The sequence below is a fragment of the Glycine soja genome, chromosome 16 (assembly GCF_004193775.1).
Source record: "Glycine soja cultivar W05 chromosome 16, ASM419377v2, whole genome shotgun sequence".
Taxonomy (NCBI): domain Eukaryota; kingdom Viridiplantae; phylum Streptophyta; class Magnoliopsida; order Fabales; family Fabaceae; genus Glycine; species Glycine soja.
The window spans coordinates 21524078-21545388 of record NC_041017.1 but is presented as its reverse complement, the minus strand read 5'-3'; the positions used below and the strand labels follow the sequence as shown (position 1 = coordinate 21545388).

The following is a 21311-nucleotide window of genomic DNA, read 5'->3' as shown; positions in this document are numbered from 1 at the left end:
TATCTTACAAAACACATTTTAAAATAGAAAATCTAAAACGTATACTAACACATTAGATTTGAATAATATTACTAAATGTCTCTGTTTAAATATGGTTGGATACTTTACTTCTTATTGTGTCTTTCACTTGAGCTTATCCTTCCTTGGTACTCGGTGAAACAATCCTCCGAAGGGTGAGATACCTGCAAAAGGTTCTCAAAAACTCAAGTTAGCTCTCAACGTAGAGAGGATAATGAGTGTAATAAATGAGAGTGGATAGAATAATGTATGTTACCTTGAGAATATAACCATTATATACATGTATTTATATGCCTTTAGGTCCATGAGCCTTACATCTCAATTATGGGGATGTAATACGAGATTACCTAATAGTGTTAATGTAGTATTAAGATTAGGTAAGCTAAATTCCTTAACCTCCCCATGGGGTGGTGCGCAAAAGGGTACTTGGTCGTGATCGAGGGGGTATTAGGCTATGGTCGAGGAGGTCCTAGTCTGTGATAGAGAGGGTACTAGGTCATGGTTGAACTGAATACCTAAGGCTTCTTCTTGTGTGAAAGGGTTGGAGGAATTCAGGTATTTGATCTAATCAAATACCCAAGTTCTTTCTTTATCGAAGGGGTACTAGACCATGGTCGGGAGAGTACTAGGTCGTGGTCGCGAGGGTACTAGGCCGTGGTCAAGTCAAATACCTAAGGTTTCTTCTTGCCTAAGAGGGTTGAAGGTATTTGGGCACTCAACCTAATCGAATACCTGACTTCTTTCTTTATTGAGGGGGTACTAGACCAGGGTTGGGAAAGTATTAGGTTGTGGTAGAGCCAAATACCTAAGGTTTCTTCCTACCTTAGAAGGTTGGAAGTATTTGAGTATTTAACTTAGTTGAATACCTAATGTTTCACCTTTATCAAATAAGGTCTAGAGTATTCAAATGAATACCCAATTTCTTTCTTTATTGAGGGATACTAGGTTGTGGTCGAGGGGTACTAGGCCATGGCCAAGAGGGTATTAAGTCGTGGCCGAAGAGATCCTAGGTTGTGGCCAAAGGGATCTTAGGCCTTACGAGTATATCAAATATTTTATTTATTAAATATAATATATTTATTGAATTTTATTAATGTAATATATATTTAGAAAGCATATCACTATATGATGTACCTATGTTTATAACTATGGTTAATTTACAAGTATTTTTCATAAAAACTTATTGTCTCTATTTATCTATCTATCTATTTCTCTCTCTACGTGTGTATATAAAGAGAGATAAAGTATCATATGAGAACGACCATCTTATGTGAGAATGAGAATGATTAATTTTAACTATTAGATTAAAATGAAATGTCAAGATTAAAACATTTCAAATTCAAATTAAAACTTCATTTAACGATAAAATCTTCGTAAGATTTACTAAATAGAACATCAAATATCTTAAATATTTAATCCATGATGTCCTAAAATATCTCAAACTCATCATCACACCACCGCCATCATCATGACCATTTCCACCATAACTACTATGGTCACCACTACAACCACCACTAAGATCATCAATCATTGTTGCCACAACTAACATGATGTACCTATGTTTATAACTATGGTTAATTTACAAGTATTTTTCATAAAAACTTATTGTCTCTATTTATCTATCTATCTATTTCCCTCTCTATGTGTGTATATAAAGAGAGAGAAAGTATCATATGAAAATAATCATCTTCTGTGAGAATGAGAATGATTAATTTCAACCATTAGATTAAAATGAAAGGTCAAGATTAAAACATTTCAAATTCAAATTAAAACTTCATTTAACGATAAAATCTTCGTAAGATTTACTAAACAGAACATCAAATATCTTAAATATTTAATCCATGATGTCCTAAAATATCTCAAACTTATCTTCACACCACCCCATCGTCATGACCATTTCCACCATAACTACCATGGTCACCACTACAACCACCAACATGACTATTGTTGCCATCATCACCACTACCACCGCCACTATTGTGATCATCGTTATGACCACCCTCATCACCACCAGGTGGTAGTGATGACAGTGGTGACGACGGTGGTCATGACAGTGATCACAATAGTGGCAGTGACGACAATGGTGGTAATTATGATAGCAATCTTGATGTAAATTAAATCTCTAAGATATTTAATTTTCTGTTTTGTAAATCTTATAGAAATTTTATGATTAAATGTAATTTTAACTATTGATACATACAAAATAATATTTATAAAATTAACAAATCAGAGTAACTTTAAATAATCAATTAAATGTCAATCAACATAATGATAAAAATTACTTATTTATTCTATAAAATAAAAAACTAAATATTTTGGTTTAAAAATAAAAAAATTAAAATCACAAATATAAAGTTATAAAATAAAAGTTAAATTACTCATTTGATCCTTATAGTTTCTTGATTCTTACCTTTTTAGTCTTTATAGTTTGAAAATGGTTTTTTTAGTCCCTATCTAGTTTAAAAGTATTCTTTTTTAGTTATTATAATTTGTATTTTAATTCTCTTTTAGTCCCTATAGTTTGAAAGTGATATTTTTAGTCCCTATAATTTATATTTTAATTATCCTTTAGTTCTTACTAAAAATATATATATAAAAATAATTAGCTACAAATTAGTTATAAATTATCAATTATTTTTTTATTACAAATTATTTTACAATAAATTAGTTACGAATTAATTGATAATATTTTTATAGTTAAATGTAATGATAATATTACTCATATTTTGATGGTAATGAATAAAAGAAAATTAAAATATAAAGTATATAGATTAAAAAGACAACTTTCAAATTATAGAAATTAAAAGAGAATTAGAAAACAAAATTATAAGGACTTAAAAAAATTATTTTTAAAATTAAAGAATTAAAATGTAAACTATAAAAACTAAAAAGACTACTTAAAAAATTCAAGAACAAAAAAGATAAGAATTTGAAACGACAAAAACCAAATTGGGTAATTTAACCTACAATAAATAACATTACATTTTAGCCTAAAAATTTATACAATTATAAACACCAAAATGACTAATTAAAAAAAAAGGAGAAAAAAATCAGTATGCTTGGCGGAAACTGGATGGAAAAATCCAGTGAAAGTGGTAAACTTATGGGGACTGGGCATTTTGGTCGAAGTGCTGTGTAGAGGTTGGCCTTGAGTCTCTCAACAATGGCCTTGTTGCTACAAACGCATTACCCTCTCTCTCTACGCTCACCGCGTTGCCCTTATCTCTTCCCTAACCCTTATTATCATTCATTTCTCATTATCCCCACCAATCCCCTACCGCGATTCAATGCCGCCATTACATTCTCCGGTCACCGGACTCCGTCGCGCCCTTCGTCGGCGCCACCCGCAGCCTCCGCTTTCGATCGCCACGCGCGTCCGGCAACGCCCCTTCTCAAGGCTTTTGCCCGCGCCGCCGTCTCCGCCCTGCTGTTTCTCTGCTTCGGCGTTCGCATGTGCTTGGCCTCTTCGCCGCCGGCGCCGGCTCTGCCCACGGTTCAGGAGGAGCAAACTGTTCAAGGTTTCAAAGAAGCCTAACACACTCTATTCTTTGATATGTTATTGTTTGTCATATGTTTAATAATTATAGTTGAATTCGGTGGTTACTGGTGTGGTTTTTACTTTTTGTCACTAATTTTCGTAAGCGTTGAATTGTGTTTTTTCATTTTTAATTTCTCCTAATAATTACGAAAAATGTCTCTGTGATAGTATGATTTTGTATATTTTTGTAGTAATTCATCAAAATAAAAAATGGCATCCGAAAATATTTCGAAAAATAATAGATAAGGCTTTGATTCCTTGATGTTAGATGGAATTTATGTTTTTTAGGTGAAACTAGGATATCTGGGTATCTCCTAGCTGAGAGCTAGATGCTAATCGCTTGAGCCTTGAGGTACTGAGATGCATTTGAGTATCTAACTTTCCCAACATATGCTTTTCCATACACGTGAACCTGAGACTTGATCACATGTTTAAGGGGTGCAATTATCTGTCAATCATACTGCACCAATGCACCGTGTTGGTAGCCAGAATTATACTTTAACATGAATAAGGAGCAGTTTCACTTCCACCGAAACATTAATGCGAAATTTCTTCCCTTTAAGTTGGTGGTATTGCTAGGTTATGTATACAAAACTTTTGATAAGGATTACTTAATAAGTTTAATTGTTTGATTTTGATTGAAATTAAATCCAACAGAGTTTGCTTACGGAAGGGAAAAAAAAGATCTATTATTTCTTCAAAACTAATATGCTACCTCAGGAGGGACACAAGGAAGTAGAATGAAAATTGAACAAAAGATGGGGAGGGTTTTGTTTCTTTAATTTCTTCTTTCCTTGCTTCTATATTTTCATATTTTAATTCTGTCATTTACTTTACATTTTAAAATTTGTTTTAGCTGCCTCCCTTTCGTAAGGAAGTTGATGTTACAAAATTTATTACGGATCTCTGTAATTCTATCTGGTAATCAAATCTAAATAGCGCTGGCTACCTATCAGTTGTTTTGACTGTTTTAGCATAGTTTGAGAGAAGTCATACTCATAATGATATGCACTTACCTAGTTTATGCACGTATACATATATATAATTATCCATGATGTTGTGATTTGTGGTTTAATGGTCACAGATGATCATGATGGAATAAAACAAGATGACAAAGAAACTGTAGTAGATAAGGAATTAGAGGAAGCTTTTAATGCCTGGAAATCTAAAACATTTGCATTGACTGTTCCTCTGAAAGTTGTTGCTCTACGTGGCTCCATACCTCCTTCATGGATCAAGGTCTGTGACACATACTCCTTAACCTGTTTTCTGTGATTAATCAACATGTTCTATTATTGTTTGCACTGTATTTTCTCTTGGTGTTGGTTCCTGGGAATGGTCTTTCTGTATTCTTCCCAATCTGGATGTGCATTGTTTGCTCAAAAGTTCTCTGAAATCCTAATATCATGTCTTGTTATAAACTCTTTTCTAGCATCAATTAGCAGTTCATTTGGTGAGATTATGCTAGTTCATACTGTAGCTTCCTTTGAATCTCCCATGTCATTTCAAGCAACTTATGGCTGCTAAAATAATTTAATCTAGATTTGCAGTAACTTATTTTATAGTTTGTCATGCTAATTTATTCTTCATTTTTAGGACTTCATAAATTCTCAAGGGAGGAGAATGAAGTTTAACGTCAAGTATTATGCAAGTCTTGAGAACATCTTTTCTGACCTATCAATTCCCTTTACCAAAGGAAAAATTGGCCCAGCATCTGCTTTGGCGGCTGATATTGTTGGTATTGGTGATTCATGGGTCAAATTTGCTATTAACAAAGCTATAATTGAACCAATAAGAGATGTAGAAGATCAGGAATGGTTTAAAAGCTTAGATGACAAATGGAAGGTAACACTATATTTTGTATTTCTTCTCCTTTGAAATTGTCTCTCAAGATTGGCTGTATGCTTCTTTTATAACAAAAACATTGATTTCTTGAACTTAGTTCAGCTTAAATTTGATGTGTCTGCATACTTCATTAAGCATATATGACATATGAATATCTTTGTTTTGAAAACCATATAGAGGCAAACCAAGACATCATAGTTGTCTGAGGGCTTCTGTGTGCGCACCTGGGTATGTGACATACTTGTATGCATGCTCATATATATCTGCATACTTCTATGCTTGTGCTAAACTGATAGAACTTGTATCACAGTAGATTTTTTATGAGTTCCTACATACCTTATTTTAAGAGAGAGACTGTTAGGTCAGGAACTACACAAATTGAAAGTGGGCCTGAGACTGTGAATGGCCCAAGAGTCTTGGAAGTTTACAATAGAAGGGATAAGGGTGTAATGAAAAAAGGGGAGAGTTGGTTAGGAAAATTTAACAAAAAAGGATGCACAATACTACCACAGAGAAGTGTTGTTGGGATGAAGTTATACGGGATTTTAGGGAAAAAAGGGAAGTTTTGACATTGAGGGGTTGTGGTGGTTATGGTGGTTATGGTGAGGTAATCACTCTTGTAAGAGCTTAGTCCTTTGAGGGTAGCTTTCATAGCTACTTTTGGGGTTATTCCTGTGTATTCTGTTGCTCCATTCAACCAAGAGTTCTTTTTTCCATTTGAATTCAATGAAATTCAGTGGCTTTTCTATCTTAATTTAATCATATCTTTCTTCCATTTAATTATCTAACAGGGTGAGAGAGAGAGAGAGATCTTAACCGAAAGATTGTAACTCTAGACTCTAAAAGGGGGAGAAGGCTTTGTTCTTGCTGTTGTTTTCTTTCTTTTGTTTTTATAAATAAAATGTAATATTGGGATAAAAGGTGGAAACCTAAATGTGAACTAGGGTTAAGAGAAAATACTTGAAGTTCTAAGGAAGTATAAAAGTGAAATAGAGTATAGGTAATCTTGGTGAGAGAAGTACCACTATTATCTGTAGTTCTATACATATTAACTGCTATTTGTCTGAACCTCAATAGCCCATGATATTTTGTGATAGCAACCTGAATGTTAATCGTGAGCTCTTGCTTACATGGTACAGTGCCACTGCCATCACTACACCAGCTTTTTATTACAAAAACTAAATTTACTGAAAGAACACATTAGAAAAATAGATTAACTTTGCTGCTGAAGATTATAACAAAGCATCATAGTGAAAACCTAATATCTATATCACTCAATATTTTGAATCTTGGATAGTGGCTGTAGCGGTCTGCCCGAAAACCGCTATAGCGGGATAGAGGATAGCCGTATAGTCGCTATTCTGAAATTTTTTATACAGTCTATAGTTTATATAATGTATAATATATACATATAAATTCTCAAAAATGATAAAAGATTACTCAAAATTCATGACATTCATAATTAACAATAAAAAGTCATAGGTGTCTTAAATAAAACATACTAGCAAAGTACTTCATACCCAATTTCTGACTCTTTCTCAGTGCCACTGATTGCTGCCTATATGGTTGCAACTTCACCAGAGCCAAATCTCCAATTTCCAACTGACAATCTCTTCTCTTCTTATTTGCATTGTGTTTCATATAATTCTGGGCCTTTAAAAGATTAGTTTTCAACTGTTGAAGTAAATTATCTCTATTAATCAATGAGTCCTGCACAGCGGCTGGATCTTTAGGGTCAGATTCATAAGGAATAACTGATGGTGGATCACGTCCAAAAACAGCCTTGAAGGGAGGCATTCCAATGCTATGAGCCTATGATGAAACAAAGTGTTATACCAAAATTGAGCCCATGGAAGCATATCAACCCATGCTTTAGGATAATAAAATACAAAGCATCTCAAATACATTTCTAAAGTCTTGTTCAAAACCTCAGTTTGGCCATCTGACTGAGGATGGTAGACAGAACTCATAGCCAATATAGTTCCCTGTGCTTTGAACAACTGCTGCCAAAATGAATTGATAAAAATACTATCTCTATCAGAGAGTATTGTTTTTGGAAACCCATGCATCTTGACAATATTAGAAATGAAAGCATTTACAACAGATTTGCTATTAAAAGCAGCCTTTAGTGGTATAAAATGAGCAAATTTTGAAAGTCTATCCACCACAACAAAAATAGTAGCATAACCACGGGAAGGAGGTAGATTACTGATGAAATCCATAGCTATGTCTTCCCAAAATATCTGTGGAATGGGTAAAGGTTGTAATAAACCAGCTGGTAAAGCTTGTTCAACTTTAGCTTGCTGGCAAATAATACATTGCCTCACAAAGTCTCTTATATCTTGCTGCATTTTTGGCCAGTAAAATTGCTTGCAAATTCGTGAAACTGACTTTGTAACTCCCTCATGACCCCCAATTTTAGAGGCATGAAACTCCTGCATAATTTGTTCTTTTAGTTCTTTATTGGAAGGAATCATCATTCTACCCTTCCAAAACAACAACCCATCTTTCACTGCATACTCAGTGCCTTGTACAGTACCTTCCATGCATTGTTTGTAAATTGCAGCTAAAGAATTATCCTCTTGTAACAAAGCTGATACTTGATTCATCCAAACACCTACAGCTTCTAACCAAGCCATCAAAAAGCTTCTTGATAAAGCATTAGCAAGTAGATTTTCTCTACCAGGCTTATATTGAATGACAAAATCATATCCCAGAAATTTGGGAAGCCACTGTTGTTGTTCAGGAGTTTGCAATCGTTGCTCTAACAGTTCTTTCAAACTCTTTTGATCAGTTCGAATAATGAACTTATGGCCCAATAAATAATGCCTGAATTTTGCCAAAGCTTCAGTGATTGCATGAAATTCCCTAATATAAGCCGACTGTTTTTGCATCCTAGATGACAGTTTTTTTGAAAAATAAGCTATAGGATTTCAGCTTGGCTTAAAACTGCCCCAATTCCAGTCCCCGAGGCATCAGTTTCCAATACAAACGGCTCTTAAAAATTAGGGATAGCTAAAACTGGAGCTGAAGTCATCACTTCCTTCAACTTATTAATTGCAGTAGTGGCACTAACAGACCACTTAAAAGAGTCCTTTTTTAAAAGATCTGTTAAAGGTGCTGCTATAGATGCATAACCTTTCACAAACCTCCTATAATAACCTGTTAAGCCCCAAAACCCTCTCAATTGCTTAAGAGATGTAGGTAATGGCCAATCTAACTTTGTTGTTTCCATTACTAAGCAGCTCCTGATAACGTATGACCCAAGTAATCAATTTCTCTAACTCCAAATGCACATTTAGAGAATCTAGCAAATAGCTGGTGGTGCTTCAATGTGTTCAACACAAATTCCAAATGAGATAAATGGTCTTTCCAAGAAGAACTGAATATAAGGACGTCATCAAAGAAGACTAACACAAATCTCCTTAATGCTCCTTTGAAAATGTCATTCATCAAACTCTGAAAGGTTGCTGGTGCATAGGTTAAACCGAATGGCATAACCAACCATTCATAATGACCATGATGAGTTCTAAAAGCTGTTTAGCATCTGTCCTCCGGATTAAGAAGGATCTGATTATAACTAGACCTCAAGTCTAACTTGGAGAAGAAAACCGCTCCATATAATTCATCAATCAATTCATCAACAGTTGGAATTGGAAATGTGTCTTTGACAATTATAGCATTTAATGCTTTATAATCCGTGCAAACTCTCCATGAGCCATCTTTCTTTTTGACCAAAATAATTGGAGATGAAAAGGGGCTTTTGCTTGGTTGGATAGTTCCTTCTTCCAACATACCATTTACTAATTTTTCAATTTCCTCCTTTTGACTGTGAGGATACCTGTAAGGATTAACCTTAACAGGTTGAGAGCCTTCAATCAATGTAATAGAATGGTCATGAGATCTTGGAGGAGGTAATGATGTAGGAGTATCAAAAACAGTACTATAAGAGTGCAGCAGCAAGGCTAATTCTGGTTACATATCTGTAGGTAACTCATTGAATTGAATTGGGCTCAATTAATTGCATAGTAAAAATCTCAGCAACTGCATCAGTTTGCAACATTCTTCTGATATGATGTAAGTGGGCTGTGCCTGGGGTTAAGTCTGTGTCTCCTTGTAAAGTGGTGAATCTACCATCCTGCATAAACTTCAATTGTAATTTATCGTAATCTGCAATATGAGGGCCAATTGTTTTCAACCAACTAGCTCCCAATATAAGATCAACTCCTGAAACAGGTAATAAAAACACAGGTAATTGGAACTTAGCATTCTGAGCCTTGATTGCTAGCTTGCTAACCATGCCCCAGCATCCATGTAATTGCCATTCTCGACCATAACCTTAAAAAAAGGTGCTGGCTCAATAGGCAACTTAAGAAATTTCGCAACTCGTGGTTGTAAAAAATTGTCTGAACTGCCTCCATCAACCAAAACCTTAACTGGAAGCTTCCCAATATAGGCCATAAACCTTATCGTGCTGACACCCATACCACCTTTTAAAGCATTAAGTGATAAATGGTGGTCTTCAATAACCACATTAGAGCTGTCAGCCATACCATCAAATTTGTCTTCACTATCATGAAACTCCAATTCAGCATCATCAGTCTCAGATTGCAACAACAAAAGTTGCCTATTAGGACACTTATGATTGAATGAAAACTTCTCATCACAAAATTAGCATAAACCTTTCTCCCTTCTCAACTGCATTTCAGCTGGGCTTATTTTTTTAACATTGTTATTTCGAATAGGAGGAACATTTGGAGTAGGAAGTAATGGAGGTAAATTATTTTTAATGGGATATTTCTGGGCAGTATTTTGAGTATTATGATTATTTGAAGCAGATAAGGTGGAATATCTAGGTGTAAAAGGGGTAGAACAAGGACTGGGCACTGAAACATATTTCTCCTCATACAATTTTGCTAAGGAAACCGCATGATGCAATCCTACCCCCCAAGGGTATTGGATAAAAGACTCCAAGAGGATTGGACTAGAGCTGCTAAAGAAGGTCCTAGGGTTCTCATGAACCTAAGGGTAGATTTTTTGAGCCCATGAGCCAAGGTTGGGTCCACTCTTCTTTGTAAATATTAGAATATGTTTTTCCTTCTTTTTGGGCTTGTATTTTGGCCATTCTAGTAGTATAGAGTTTTAGCCTTGTATTTCAGGGCATTTTGAGTAGTCTTTGTAGTAAGGACTTTTTTTGTATTTTCATGTATTTTGGCATGGGGTGTGCTTAGCTGTTAGGGGGTGTGTACCTAATCTCTAGCTTTTCATCTCAAGGAGGTGAGCTTAGCTATTAGAGAGGTGTGTGTAGCTAAGCTCTAGCTTCTCTAAGAATTTTCTAAATGAAGCTTCTCAAGGAGGTGAGTTTAGTTATTAGAGGGGAGTATGTAGCTAAGCTTTAGCTTCTCAAGGAAGCTTATCAAAGAAGCTTCTCAAGGAAGTTTCTCAAGAAAGTTTCTCAAGGAAATTTCTCAAGAAAGCTACCTAGGCTATAAATAAAAACATGTGTAACACTTGTTGTAACTTTGATGAATGAGAGTCTTGTGAGACACAACTCAAAGTTTAACTTCTATCCCTCTTCTCTTCCTTCAATTTCGTGCTCTCCCCTCTCTATTTCTCTCTCTTTCTTTTCCTCCATTGAAGCATCCTCTCCAAGCTTCTTATCTAAGGCACATTCTTGGTGGCGAAACTCCTTCTTCCATGGCTTATCCCCTAGTGGATGACGTCTCCTCTCACCTCTTCTCCTCTTCTGTTGCATCTCCATGGTGGAAAATCACCATTGAAGGATCTCATTGAAGCTCAAAGATCCAGTCTCCATAGAAGCTTCACAAGCAAGCTTCCATCACCACACACAACAAATCAGCAGGAGCTTGAGCAACTACATCTCTATGGATGTCTTTGTTCAATCCACTAATAAAACAATTAAGCAACGCCTCAGGAGTCAAACCTTCAGAGCGATGAGCTAACCCCATAAACTTCAGATAATAATCAGCAACGGTACCAACTTGTTAAAGTTTGAATAACTCAGCCATAGGGCAACCAAATAGTGAGGGTTCAAATTGAGATTCCAATGCTCGTCGGAGCTCAGCCCACATATTCACCGTCTGTAACCGTTGAAGCATCTAGAACCAAGGTATCACATCCTTCTCAAAATGAATGGAAGCAATATCCACACGATCCTGATCAGGAGTGTGGTGATAATTGAAGAATTTCTCAGCCTTAAAAATCCACTCAATTATTGGTGATTGACCATCAAAATGGGGAAAACTCAATGAAATTTCCTTCACACCTATAGTAGATGAAATTGGAACTGAATGGATAACCGGAGTATTTGGAGTACCTCTGTTTGAGCTCGAACCACCAGTGTCCGCTGCTTGATTCTGAATCAATAGTTCTATGGATCTCTGCATCTGAACGAAACGATCTTGTAATTTCTGGTCCTTGGAACGTTGGTCCTCCATTCATGCTGTCAGCGTTGCAACTTCTGATTGCAGTTGTTGAAGACGAGTGCGCTCGTTGTGCTCAGCCATAGATGACAATGAAAGCACCAATGAAACAATATAGTAGTCTTGAAACAGAATTAGAGCAATTACAACGAAAATTTGAGAAGAAACATCCACATGGTTCTTAGATAGAAAAGGAAAGACAATTAAAGGTAAAGAGCAGCAATCACGATCTTCATTCAGCTAATGACGATCACCTGAGAATGAAGTACAAGAAGTTTTTAGAAATGGACAGTAGAGAAGATGAGCAGAAGGAATCAAGAAATATTGCAGAAGGGGATCAAAGAGAAAATACACCTTTCACATTCCCCAAAGTGTGTAGCCTCACAACCTTATATTCTCTCTCCTTGTGCGTGTGCTTTTCCTGACTTCCATGCTATGCGAATCTGCTGCCACGTGTACCTCCTTGCTAACAGAATTGCGAGCCAAAATTCCTCCCTCCATTTCACATGTTACGCACATTTATAGACCGTTAGATTCACCTCATCCACACCCATATGATGCACTGTCTCCACTAGATTTTTTGTTCCTTCTTTCTCCCTCTTCCTCCTCCGTTCTTTTCTTCAACCTGCACCAGTAAAAAACATGATGTCACTCATTGGAGGCGATTCCTGCGGGCGGCGACCATCCCTCCCGTTTTTTTCTCCCTCTCCGCATCAATTTCAACCGTATTTTCCTTCTTCCATCTCTCACAACGTTGTTTCCTGGTCCCAATTAAATCCCTACAGCCTGATTCTAATTTAATAAAAAACGAAGCCAAACAAAATAGATCACACAAAAATTTGAAGAAGTTTCTAAAATTGACATGAAAGCAAGGAATAATGATTCCCTTTGCGCGCTGCAGGTAGAGCTGGGCATGCAGGTAAGCCCGTCCCACGAAGTCCACCTTGCAAAGCCGGCATTCCTAACGGGCTTGTTTTTTTCGAGCCCACACCCACCCTGCATTTGACAAAAAAATTAAAATACGAATTAGAAAATTAAATTTTAAAACATAAAATTTGGCCCATTTTAAAAACTGAGTTGTCTAATAAAAAAATATATTTTCCCAAAATGGTAACATAATTTGCATCTTAAGCCACCTAAAAAACATTTTTCTACATTATGTTTACTTAATCTATAATTCTATACTAAATAAAAATATTATATCACCATCCACCAACCATTGAACCATATAAGAAAGTACTTAAATTGTATACTTTTTTTTTTACTGTTTACACCCTTATTTATTAGTATTAGATTTTTTAGATTAAAATGCAAAAAGCCCGTGGGGCCCATGGATAAAACCCATTTAACCCACGGGTTAAGCAGGCTGAGCTAAAAAGCCCTCAATTTAAACAGGCTCAAAATATCAAGGCCCATATACCGTGAGGGTTGGGGGTTTTGCAGGTGGCCCACGGGCCCAAGTTCGTTTGCCCAGCTCTAGCTGCAGGCAATGATTTGGAGGCCATCAGTTGGAGGATCAATGAAGTTCGTTGATGCGAGCTAAGAGGACTCTTAACTCCTTCAAAACAAAGTCAATGAGTGTGTCTCAGACCTTGTCTTATTTCTTGCAAATCTTTTGCCAATTCTTAATGTTACTTGCACGCATTTTTTATTTAATTAATTTTACATTTTGTGATAGAATTTAGAGAATAGAAAACTGAGTTTATCATTGATCTGAAAATGATTAGACAGATTACAATCAACTGTGTCATCTCCATATACAGAGAGATTTAACTGTAAACTAACTCTAACAGTTACTAACTAAGTAGAGTTAGTAACTGCAACTACCTGACAGCTGGTAACAGCTCACTGACAGAACTAACACTAAGTAAAAATAAATACAGTGGAATAAGAATACTCTAACTCTAATACCCCCCGCCGCCCCCCCTCCCCCCTCCCCTCCCCAACGAGCTCATGGTGGGTGAGACCGAGAAGAATTGGAGGGATCACACAGTGTGAGTTTGGCCCTGAACACTTCAAAATTGCTTGGGAGACAAAGCTTTGGTGAGACTATCTGCATACTGACTAGTAACAGGAACATAAACTACCTGAAGTAGTTTATTGAGAACCATTTCTCTCACAAAAAATTGGTCTAGCTCCATGTGCTTTGTACAAGCATGAAGGACTGGGTTATGAGCCCGAGACACAGTGCTGGTGTTGTCACAATGAATGACTGGGAGTTGGTGAGGAACAACAAGTTCAAAAAGAAGGGATTGAAGCCAGGATACTTTAGCAGTAACTAAGGCTAAGCTTCTATATTCGGCCTCTGTGCTCAAGCGGGCAACAACTGTCTGCTTCTTTGACCACCAGGATATTAGGACCAAAGTAGACACAGCCACCAGAAGTGGACCTCCTGTCATCAGGGTCAGAGGCCCAATCTGCATCACAAAATGCGTTGATGGAGAAAGATGCAGAAGCTGGCTTTAGATGAAGACCCCATGTAAGAGTACCCTTAGGATGCCTTAGTATCCTTTTAACAGCAACCCAGTGATCTTCAAGAGGCTCCTTCATGAACTGACAGAGTTTATTCACAGAAAAGCTAATTTCTGGTCTAGTTATAGTTCCATACTGAAGTGCACCTACAACAGATCTGTACATATAGGCATCAGTGAGTGGATCAGACCCACTTTTAGTTAGCTTACATATAGTTACCATAGGTGAAGAAATAGGTTTTGCTTCTGTCATATTGGTTTTGGCCAGCAAGTCTCTAATGTATTTGCCTTGAGTGAGAGCAATAGAACCATCAGATTGATGTTTTACCACAATTCCTAAGAAATAGTTCAGAGAACCAAGATCTTTAAGAGAGAATACAGTATTCAGCTTAGAGATGAGTTGCTTTATTAGTGAAGCATTATTCCCTGTTATGATGATATCATCTACATAAACTAGCATGTAGATTGTTGATGGCCCCCATGGAGTAGACAAACAAAGAGGCATCACACTTGCTGGGTTATGAGCCAGAGACACAGTGCTGACCTTGAGTCTATCAAACCAAGCTCTAGGCCTGTTTAAGACCTTAGATGGCCTTGTTAAGCTTGCAGACCATAGATTTGGTGAATGAGGTTGCTGCATGTACACCTCCTCTTCCAAAATCCCATTAAGAAAAACATTATTTACATCACATTGTTGAGGTGGCCAGCCATAAGTGACAGCTAGGGTGAGAAGCAATCTCACTGTTATTGGCTTTATCACAGGTGAGAATGTTTCTGTATAGTCAGTTTCCATACTGCTGATGGAATCCTTTGGCCACTAATCTGGCTTTGTATTTACTGACTGTACCATCAAGATTCTCTTTAATTCTGAAAACCCATTTACAACCAATGGGAACTCTGTTAGGAGGCAGAGAAACAAGAGTCCAAGTACTGTTGTTGATGAGGGCATCATACTCAGCTTTCATGGCAGCTAACCATATGAGGTCAGTCAAGGCTTGCTTAGTAGACTTAGTTTCCATATGAGCAAGAAGAAGAGTAGGATGAATTCTAGGCTGAACAATTCCAGACTTTGACCTAGTTTGCATTGGATGTGTGTTTTGAGCAATGGGTTGAATAACAGCTTGTTCTGGTTGAGAAACTTGTAGATCAGAATTTGATGAAGATTAATTAGTAGAAGCAATAGAAGATGTGTACAGGATGAATCTCACTAGGAAAAGTACGAGAAGATTGGCTGGCGGAGGATGAGACAGAATTTTGGTAAGGAGATTGACTGGACTGAGAATGTACATGTGTGGGTTGTTGATTGGAGAGTTATCAACCATAGAATGGGTGCTTGTTGTTGAGGAACAGACACAGTAGGTATAGTGGTGGTGGGAAATTGAGTCTCTAAAGAGTGTGAGGAAGGAGAGGAAAATAAACTAGGATAGGGAAATTTTGACTCATTAGACACAACATCTTTGTGGGCAGGTGAATATCTTTGAAAAATACACTTGAGACCTAAATTGAAGTTTATTTTTGTTGTATGGTCTTACGAGTGGAAAACGAGCACACCCAAACACCCTTAGAAAATGAAAATCTGGTTTCTGTTTATACAGTTTAACAAATGGCATATCAAAGTTAAGAGAAGAAGTAGGGAGTCTATTGATAAGAAAGACACTGGTTAGGAAGGCATGATCCCAATAGGTAAGAAGAAGAGCTTGGGCCAAGAGAGTGAGTCCAAGCTCAACTATGTGTCTATGTTTTCTCTCAACCACACCATTTTGGTGATGGGTACGAGGACAAATCACCCTATGAATGATCCCTAACTGTTGTAAAAAGGAAGTAAAGGGTCTGAACTCTTCCCCCCCCCCCCCCCCCCCAGTCTGTTTGAACAGCTTTTATAGGAAGACCAAACTGTTTCTCAACCATTGCTTGAAACTGTTTGAAAATATTCAGTGTTTCAGATTTTGCTTTAAGCAGAAAAATTCAGGTACACCTAGTGTAGGCATTGTTAGATCGAGTGACCTCAGAATAATTAAGGAGGGGTTGAATTAATTATTCCTAAACCTTTACCAATTAAAAATTACTCTTTTAAGGCTTTTACTTTTGTTGTTAAGAGAATATGGAGTAAAAGAGAAACTTAACAGAAAGTAAAAGCAAAAATTAAATGCACAGCGGAAAGTAAAAGAGTAGGGAAGAAGGAAACAAACACACAAGAGTTTTTATACTGGTTCGGCAACAACCCGTGCCTACCTCCAGTCCCCAAGCGACCTGCGGTCCTTGAGATTTCTTTCAACCTTGTAAAAATCCTTTTACAAGCAAAGATCCACAAGGGATGTACCCTCCCTTGTTCTCTTTGAAACCCTAGTGGATGTACCCTCCACTAGAATTGATCCACAAGAGATGTACCCTCTCTTTTCTCATTCAAACCCAAGTAGATGTACCCTCTACTTGTACCACAAAGGATGTACCTTCCAATGTGTTAAGACAAAAATCTTAGGCTGTTAAACCTTTGATACTTTGTGAATGGGGATACAAAAGAATTCTCAGGCGGTTAAACTTTTGAACGCTTTTGTATTAGGGAATGGGAAGAATCAAAAGAATTCTCATACTGTGTCGTTTTGAATTCTTTGACAAGGGAGAAGGGAAACACAAAAGAATTCAGGCGGTTAGTCCTTTGTTCTTTTGGAAAAGGGAGAAGAGAGATACAAAAAGAATTCAGGCGATTAGTCCTTGGCGAATTCTTTTTGGCAAAGGGAGAAGAGAATGAAAAGATGAATAGCACAAGTTTTCAAGGTTTGGAAAACCAAAAAACTTCAGAAAGCTTTTGGTATAAAGAAGAAGAAGAAGTTTAAAGAGATTCAGGGCTTGTAAAAGATTGATTGAATAAGTGTACAAGATTGTTGTTTTGAAAGATTAATTGAAAATGCAAAACAAAGCCTTGCTTTTATAGACTCTTCATGTCTGGCCAAGAAGGCCATTCGGAAGACTTATAACTTTTAGAAGAACTTAAAATCCATTTGAAAAAGTCAAAACCTTTTTGAAGAGTTACATCTTTAGATTTTTCAGAAACAAACACTGGTAATCGATTACCAAATAAGTGTAATCGATTACACAAAGCTTTTGAGTGAAACAATGTGACTCTTCACATTTAAATTTGAATTTCAACGTTCAAGGACACTGGTAATCGATTACCAAAACATTGTAATCGATTACAGCCTTTTGAAAATATTTGGAACGTTGTAAATTCAGTTTGAAAACTTTTTCAAACTCATTTTGCTACTGGTAATCGATTACAACACTATGGTAATCGATTACCAGAGAGTAAAAACTCTTTGGTAAAGGTTTTGTCAAAAACTCATGTGCTATTCAAAGTTTTGAAAAAAAATTTTAATACTTATCTTGCTTGAGTCTTTTCTTCATTCTTGAATCTTGATCTTGATTCTTGATTGTAGGCTTTCTTCTTGAGTCTTGAATTCTTCTTGATTCTTGAACTCTTGACTTTTTCTTGATTCACTTGAGATGTTCTTTGATTCACTTGAGTTGTTCTTTGATTCACTTGAGTTGTTCTTTGATCTTTTGAACTTTTTGTTCATCACCTTTGTCATCATCTTTTGTTGTCATCATTGTTATCATCAAAACACCTTTGAATCATTTTTGATTCATCATGAAGCTTTGCTTCCACAGGCATCAACAAAAGTAACAGTAGTTATCCAGTAGATGAAACAAAGGGAGCTGGTTCCCAAAGATCACTAAAAATGAGTTCAAGGGGTTGGTTGTAAGTGGTGTTAGAAGAGGGAGAGTGTAGTCTGTGTGCTTTACCAAGACAACATGAGCAACAGAAATGAAGCTCACTTTTATTGATAAATGGAATCTTACAAAGTTGCATTACAAGTTTTTGAACAGCAGCCCTAGGATGGCCTAGCCTAGAGTGCCAAGTGCTTGAAGCAATGGAATTTACAGAGGCAGAAGAATGAGGTAAACTAGAACTAGGCGTAAGAGATCTTGTCTTGACATTGAAGCAAGGACAAACCATCAGAACTGACATTTCCTTTGAGAAGTATCTCATTGGATCCCTGAGATTTAACCAAACAAACATTAGCATGGAATTCAAAAAACACAGAATTATCTTCTGCAGACTGACTTACACTTAGCTGATTTTTAGAGATATTAGTGACATGAAACAGTTTGTGAAGGATAAGAGTAACATTAGGATTGAATGGAGATAAAAATGAAGATGAGCCAAACTGTTTGAACAGCTTTGATAGGAAGACCAAACTGTTTCTCAACCATTGCTTGAAACTGTTTGAAAATATTCAGCGTTTCAGATTTTGCTTTAAGCAGAAAAATCCAGGTACACCTAGTGTAGGCATCAACAAAAGTAACAGTAGTTACACAGTAGATGAAACAAAGGGAGCTTGTCCCCAAAGATCACTAAAAATGAGTTCAAGGGGTTGATTGTAACATCTCCTTTATTTGTGGTGCATTTGCCTGGGCTTATAGTGTATACAATGTTAAGTTGGTTATTATCCTTTTTGGATTGTCTCTCTTGATAGCATATGTCATGCAGAGCACAGGCACTTGTATCTAGGCTTTTGGTTTCTATCAAGACTACATATGTTTCATAATGGAACTAGTGGTCTGTGGTCTTAATATGTAAACTTTGTAAGCTTGTACCTCTGGTACTCAATTAATATATTATCTATTTTTGCTGAGCAAAAAAAAAAATATGTCATGCTCTCTAACAAAGTTCCAGGTATACCTACGCAGGAACCGTGAGGGAGAAATGGATCCTAAAGGTGATATATGGGCTGCCCCATATCGATGGGGCTGCATGGTAATAGCATACAAGACAAATAAATTCCAAAAGCATAAATTGGCTCCGGTAGAGGTAAGTTGCTTTCAATAAACACTGTAAAACTCTTGTAGTGTGTTTATGAGAGTATGTCAACTGAAATTGCAGGACTGGGCAGATCTGTGGCGGCCCGATCTTGCAGGGAGGATTTCAATGGTTGATTCTCCCCGAGAAGTTATTGGAGCAGTTTTGAAGTATATGGGGGCTTCCTACAATACAAATGACATCAACATGGAAGTTAATGGTGGGAGAGATGCTGTTAAACATAATTTGGCTTTGCTTGCAAAACAGGTATTGTTACTTGATAATCTCTCAACTGATGCTGTTGTTTTTTAATTCCAAACAATAATTTAAGTTGCTATTCATTTGATATGTATTTGTAGGTTCGACTGTTTGATAGTTCAAACTATTTAAAAGCTTTTGGAGTTGGAGACGTGTGGGTAGCTGTTGGATGGAGTAGTGATATTATTCCTGCTGCTAAGCGCATGTCTAATGTCGCTGTTGTTGTTCCAAAGTCCGGAGCGAGTTTATGGGCAGATCTTTGGGTATTACTCTTACTGTTGAGTGTTATCTTGCTTTTTAAGGTTTGATATCTGTTCGATTAATGACATTAAGAAATTATTTCGTAGAATGATTTAAAATGGTATCTGGAAACTGGCACTGGCACCCTAGTAATACTGCAATAGAAAATTTTATATAAACTATTAAAATGGGATTCAGATACACCTATTTATTGATGGTTTCAATCTTTGGGTATCACTCTTACTGTTGAGTGTTATCTTGCTTTTTAAGGTTTGATATCTGTTCGATTAATGGCCTTAAGAAATTATTACGTAGAATGATTTAAAATGGTATCTGGAAACTGGTAGTGGCACCCTAGTAATACTGCAATAGAAGATTTTATATAAAATATTCAAATGGGATTCAGATACACCTATTTATTGATGGTTGCGTTCAATTTACAAATAAATTACTTGAAAATTTATTTCCTTAGACACTAGGCATTATTGACTTTCTTCTGGCCTCCCTTTTCACCTTTGTTTTTGTTTTCCCAGGCAATTCCTGCTGCCTCTAGGATTCAAACAAATCGGATTGGTGGACGCATCAGGGGACCATCACCATTAATCCATCAATGGATAGAGTTTTGTCTGCAATCTGCAAGAGCACTCCCTTTTAAGCAGGAGGTGATCCCAGGTGCCTCTCCCTCTCATCTTCAAGGTCATTCGGCCAATGTGCCCGTGGAGTTAACCAAGGGTGGGCCGAGGCTAAATGGCAACCTAGTTGATGGAGCACCTCCACCAGACATCTTAGAAAAGTGTGAGTTTCTAGAGCCATTATCTAATTCAACATTGTCAGATTACCACTGGTTGCTTACCTCTATCCAGGAACCTGGCCATGGATTGATACACAAAATGTATCAGAATATCATATCAGTGGCTAAATTTTCTGGGTGGTTTAATTCAAAGCTTACTTGAGTCACTGTGCTGTGGAATACATATCAAGGATCCGTGGCTAATAGTTTGAATGACTAGAAACTTGAAAAGTTTGCTGATGTAGTTTAACACTTGTGAAGGTCCATTTTCTGTATTACAAGGTTAAGAGAAGAGGCTGCGTTCAAGCCACAACAATGCGATCTGCATGTAAGCTGTGTTGGTTCTGCCCTCCGTATGGCTAAAAGTAACGATTTTTTCTGTAAATTCATATGATAAAGGCTATTTACGTACAAGTACAACAAGATTATTCAATTTTTTAAAGGTTAGAGCTCGTCTTTTTGAAGGAAATTATTAGTACAAATCAACATTAAGAGACTGTTTGATTCAAAGGAGGAAAGGGGAGGGGATTTAAGGCAGGGAAAGGAAAGGAAGGGATTTTGATTAAACATATTGTTTGGTTAAGAGGAGAGAAGGGAGGTAATCCTTATTTGTTTAGTTCACAGGGGGGAAGAATTTTAAAAATAAATTTAATTTTCTACCGTTGTAATCACTTGAAATGTTTTAAATTATCTTCCTTCTTAATCTTTCCAATATTGGAGGGGTGCAAAAATTGGATGATGATGAATTTATCTCCCCTCCATTTCCCACCTTCCTCCTAAAAATTGATTTCCTCCATTCCCCCTACCAAATACTATGTAAGCAATATTGGCCAATGTTCTGAAAACTTGG

The 21311-nt window shown here is 36.7% G+C and overlaps 1 protein-coding gene across 1 annotated transcript; it reads left to right on the top strand.

Annotated features, from left to right (window-relative positions):
- The first annotated feature begins 3058 nt into the window (after positions 1–3058).
- LOC114390903 lies at positions 3059–20930 on the top strand. Its single transcript, XM_028351831.1, has 7 exons — positions 3059–3536; positions 4641–4795; positions 5153–5401; positions 19051–19185; positions 19258–19440; positions 19533–19694; positions 20205–20930. Exons 1-7 carry the CDS (start codon positions 3182–3184, stop codon positions 20622–20624), a joined length of 1659 nt encoding a protein of 552 aa, XP_028207632.1. The 5' UTR covers positions 3059–3181; the 3' UTR covers positions 20625–20930.
- The last annotated feature ends 381 nt before the right edge of the window (positions 20931–21311 follow it).

Bases quoted from the DNA above. Each gene is read 5' to 3' on its own strand.
- LOC114390903 (XM_028351831.1), top strand. From the start codon at position 3,182: ATGGCCTTGTTGCTACAAACGCATTACCCTCTCTCTCTACGCTCACCG. The intron at 5,402-19,050 runs GTAACACTATAT...ACAAAGTTCCAG, and splicing joins GCTTAGATGACAAATGGAAG to GTATACCTACGCAGGAACCG. The intron at 19,695-20,204 runs GTATTACTCTTA...TTGTTTTCCCAG, and splicing joins GTTTATGGGCAGATCTTTGG to GCAATTCCTGCTGCCTCTAG.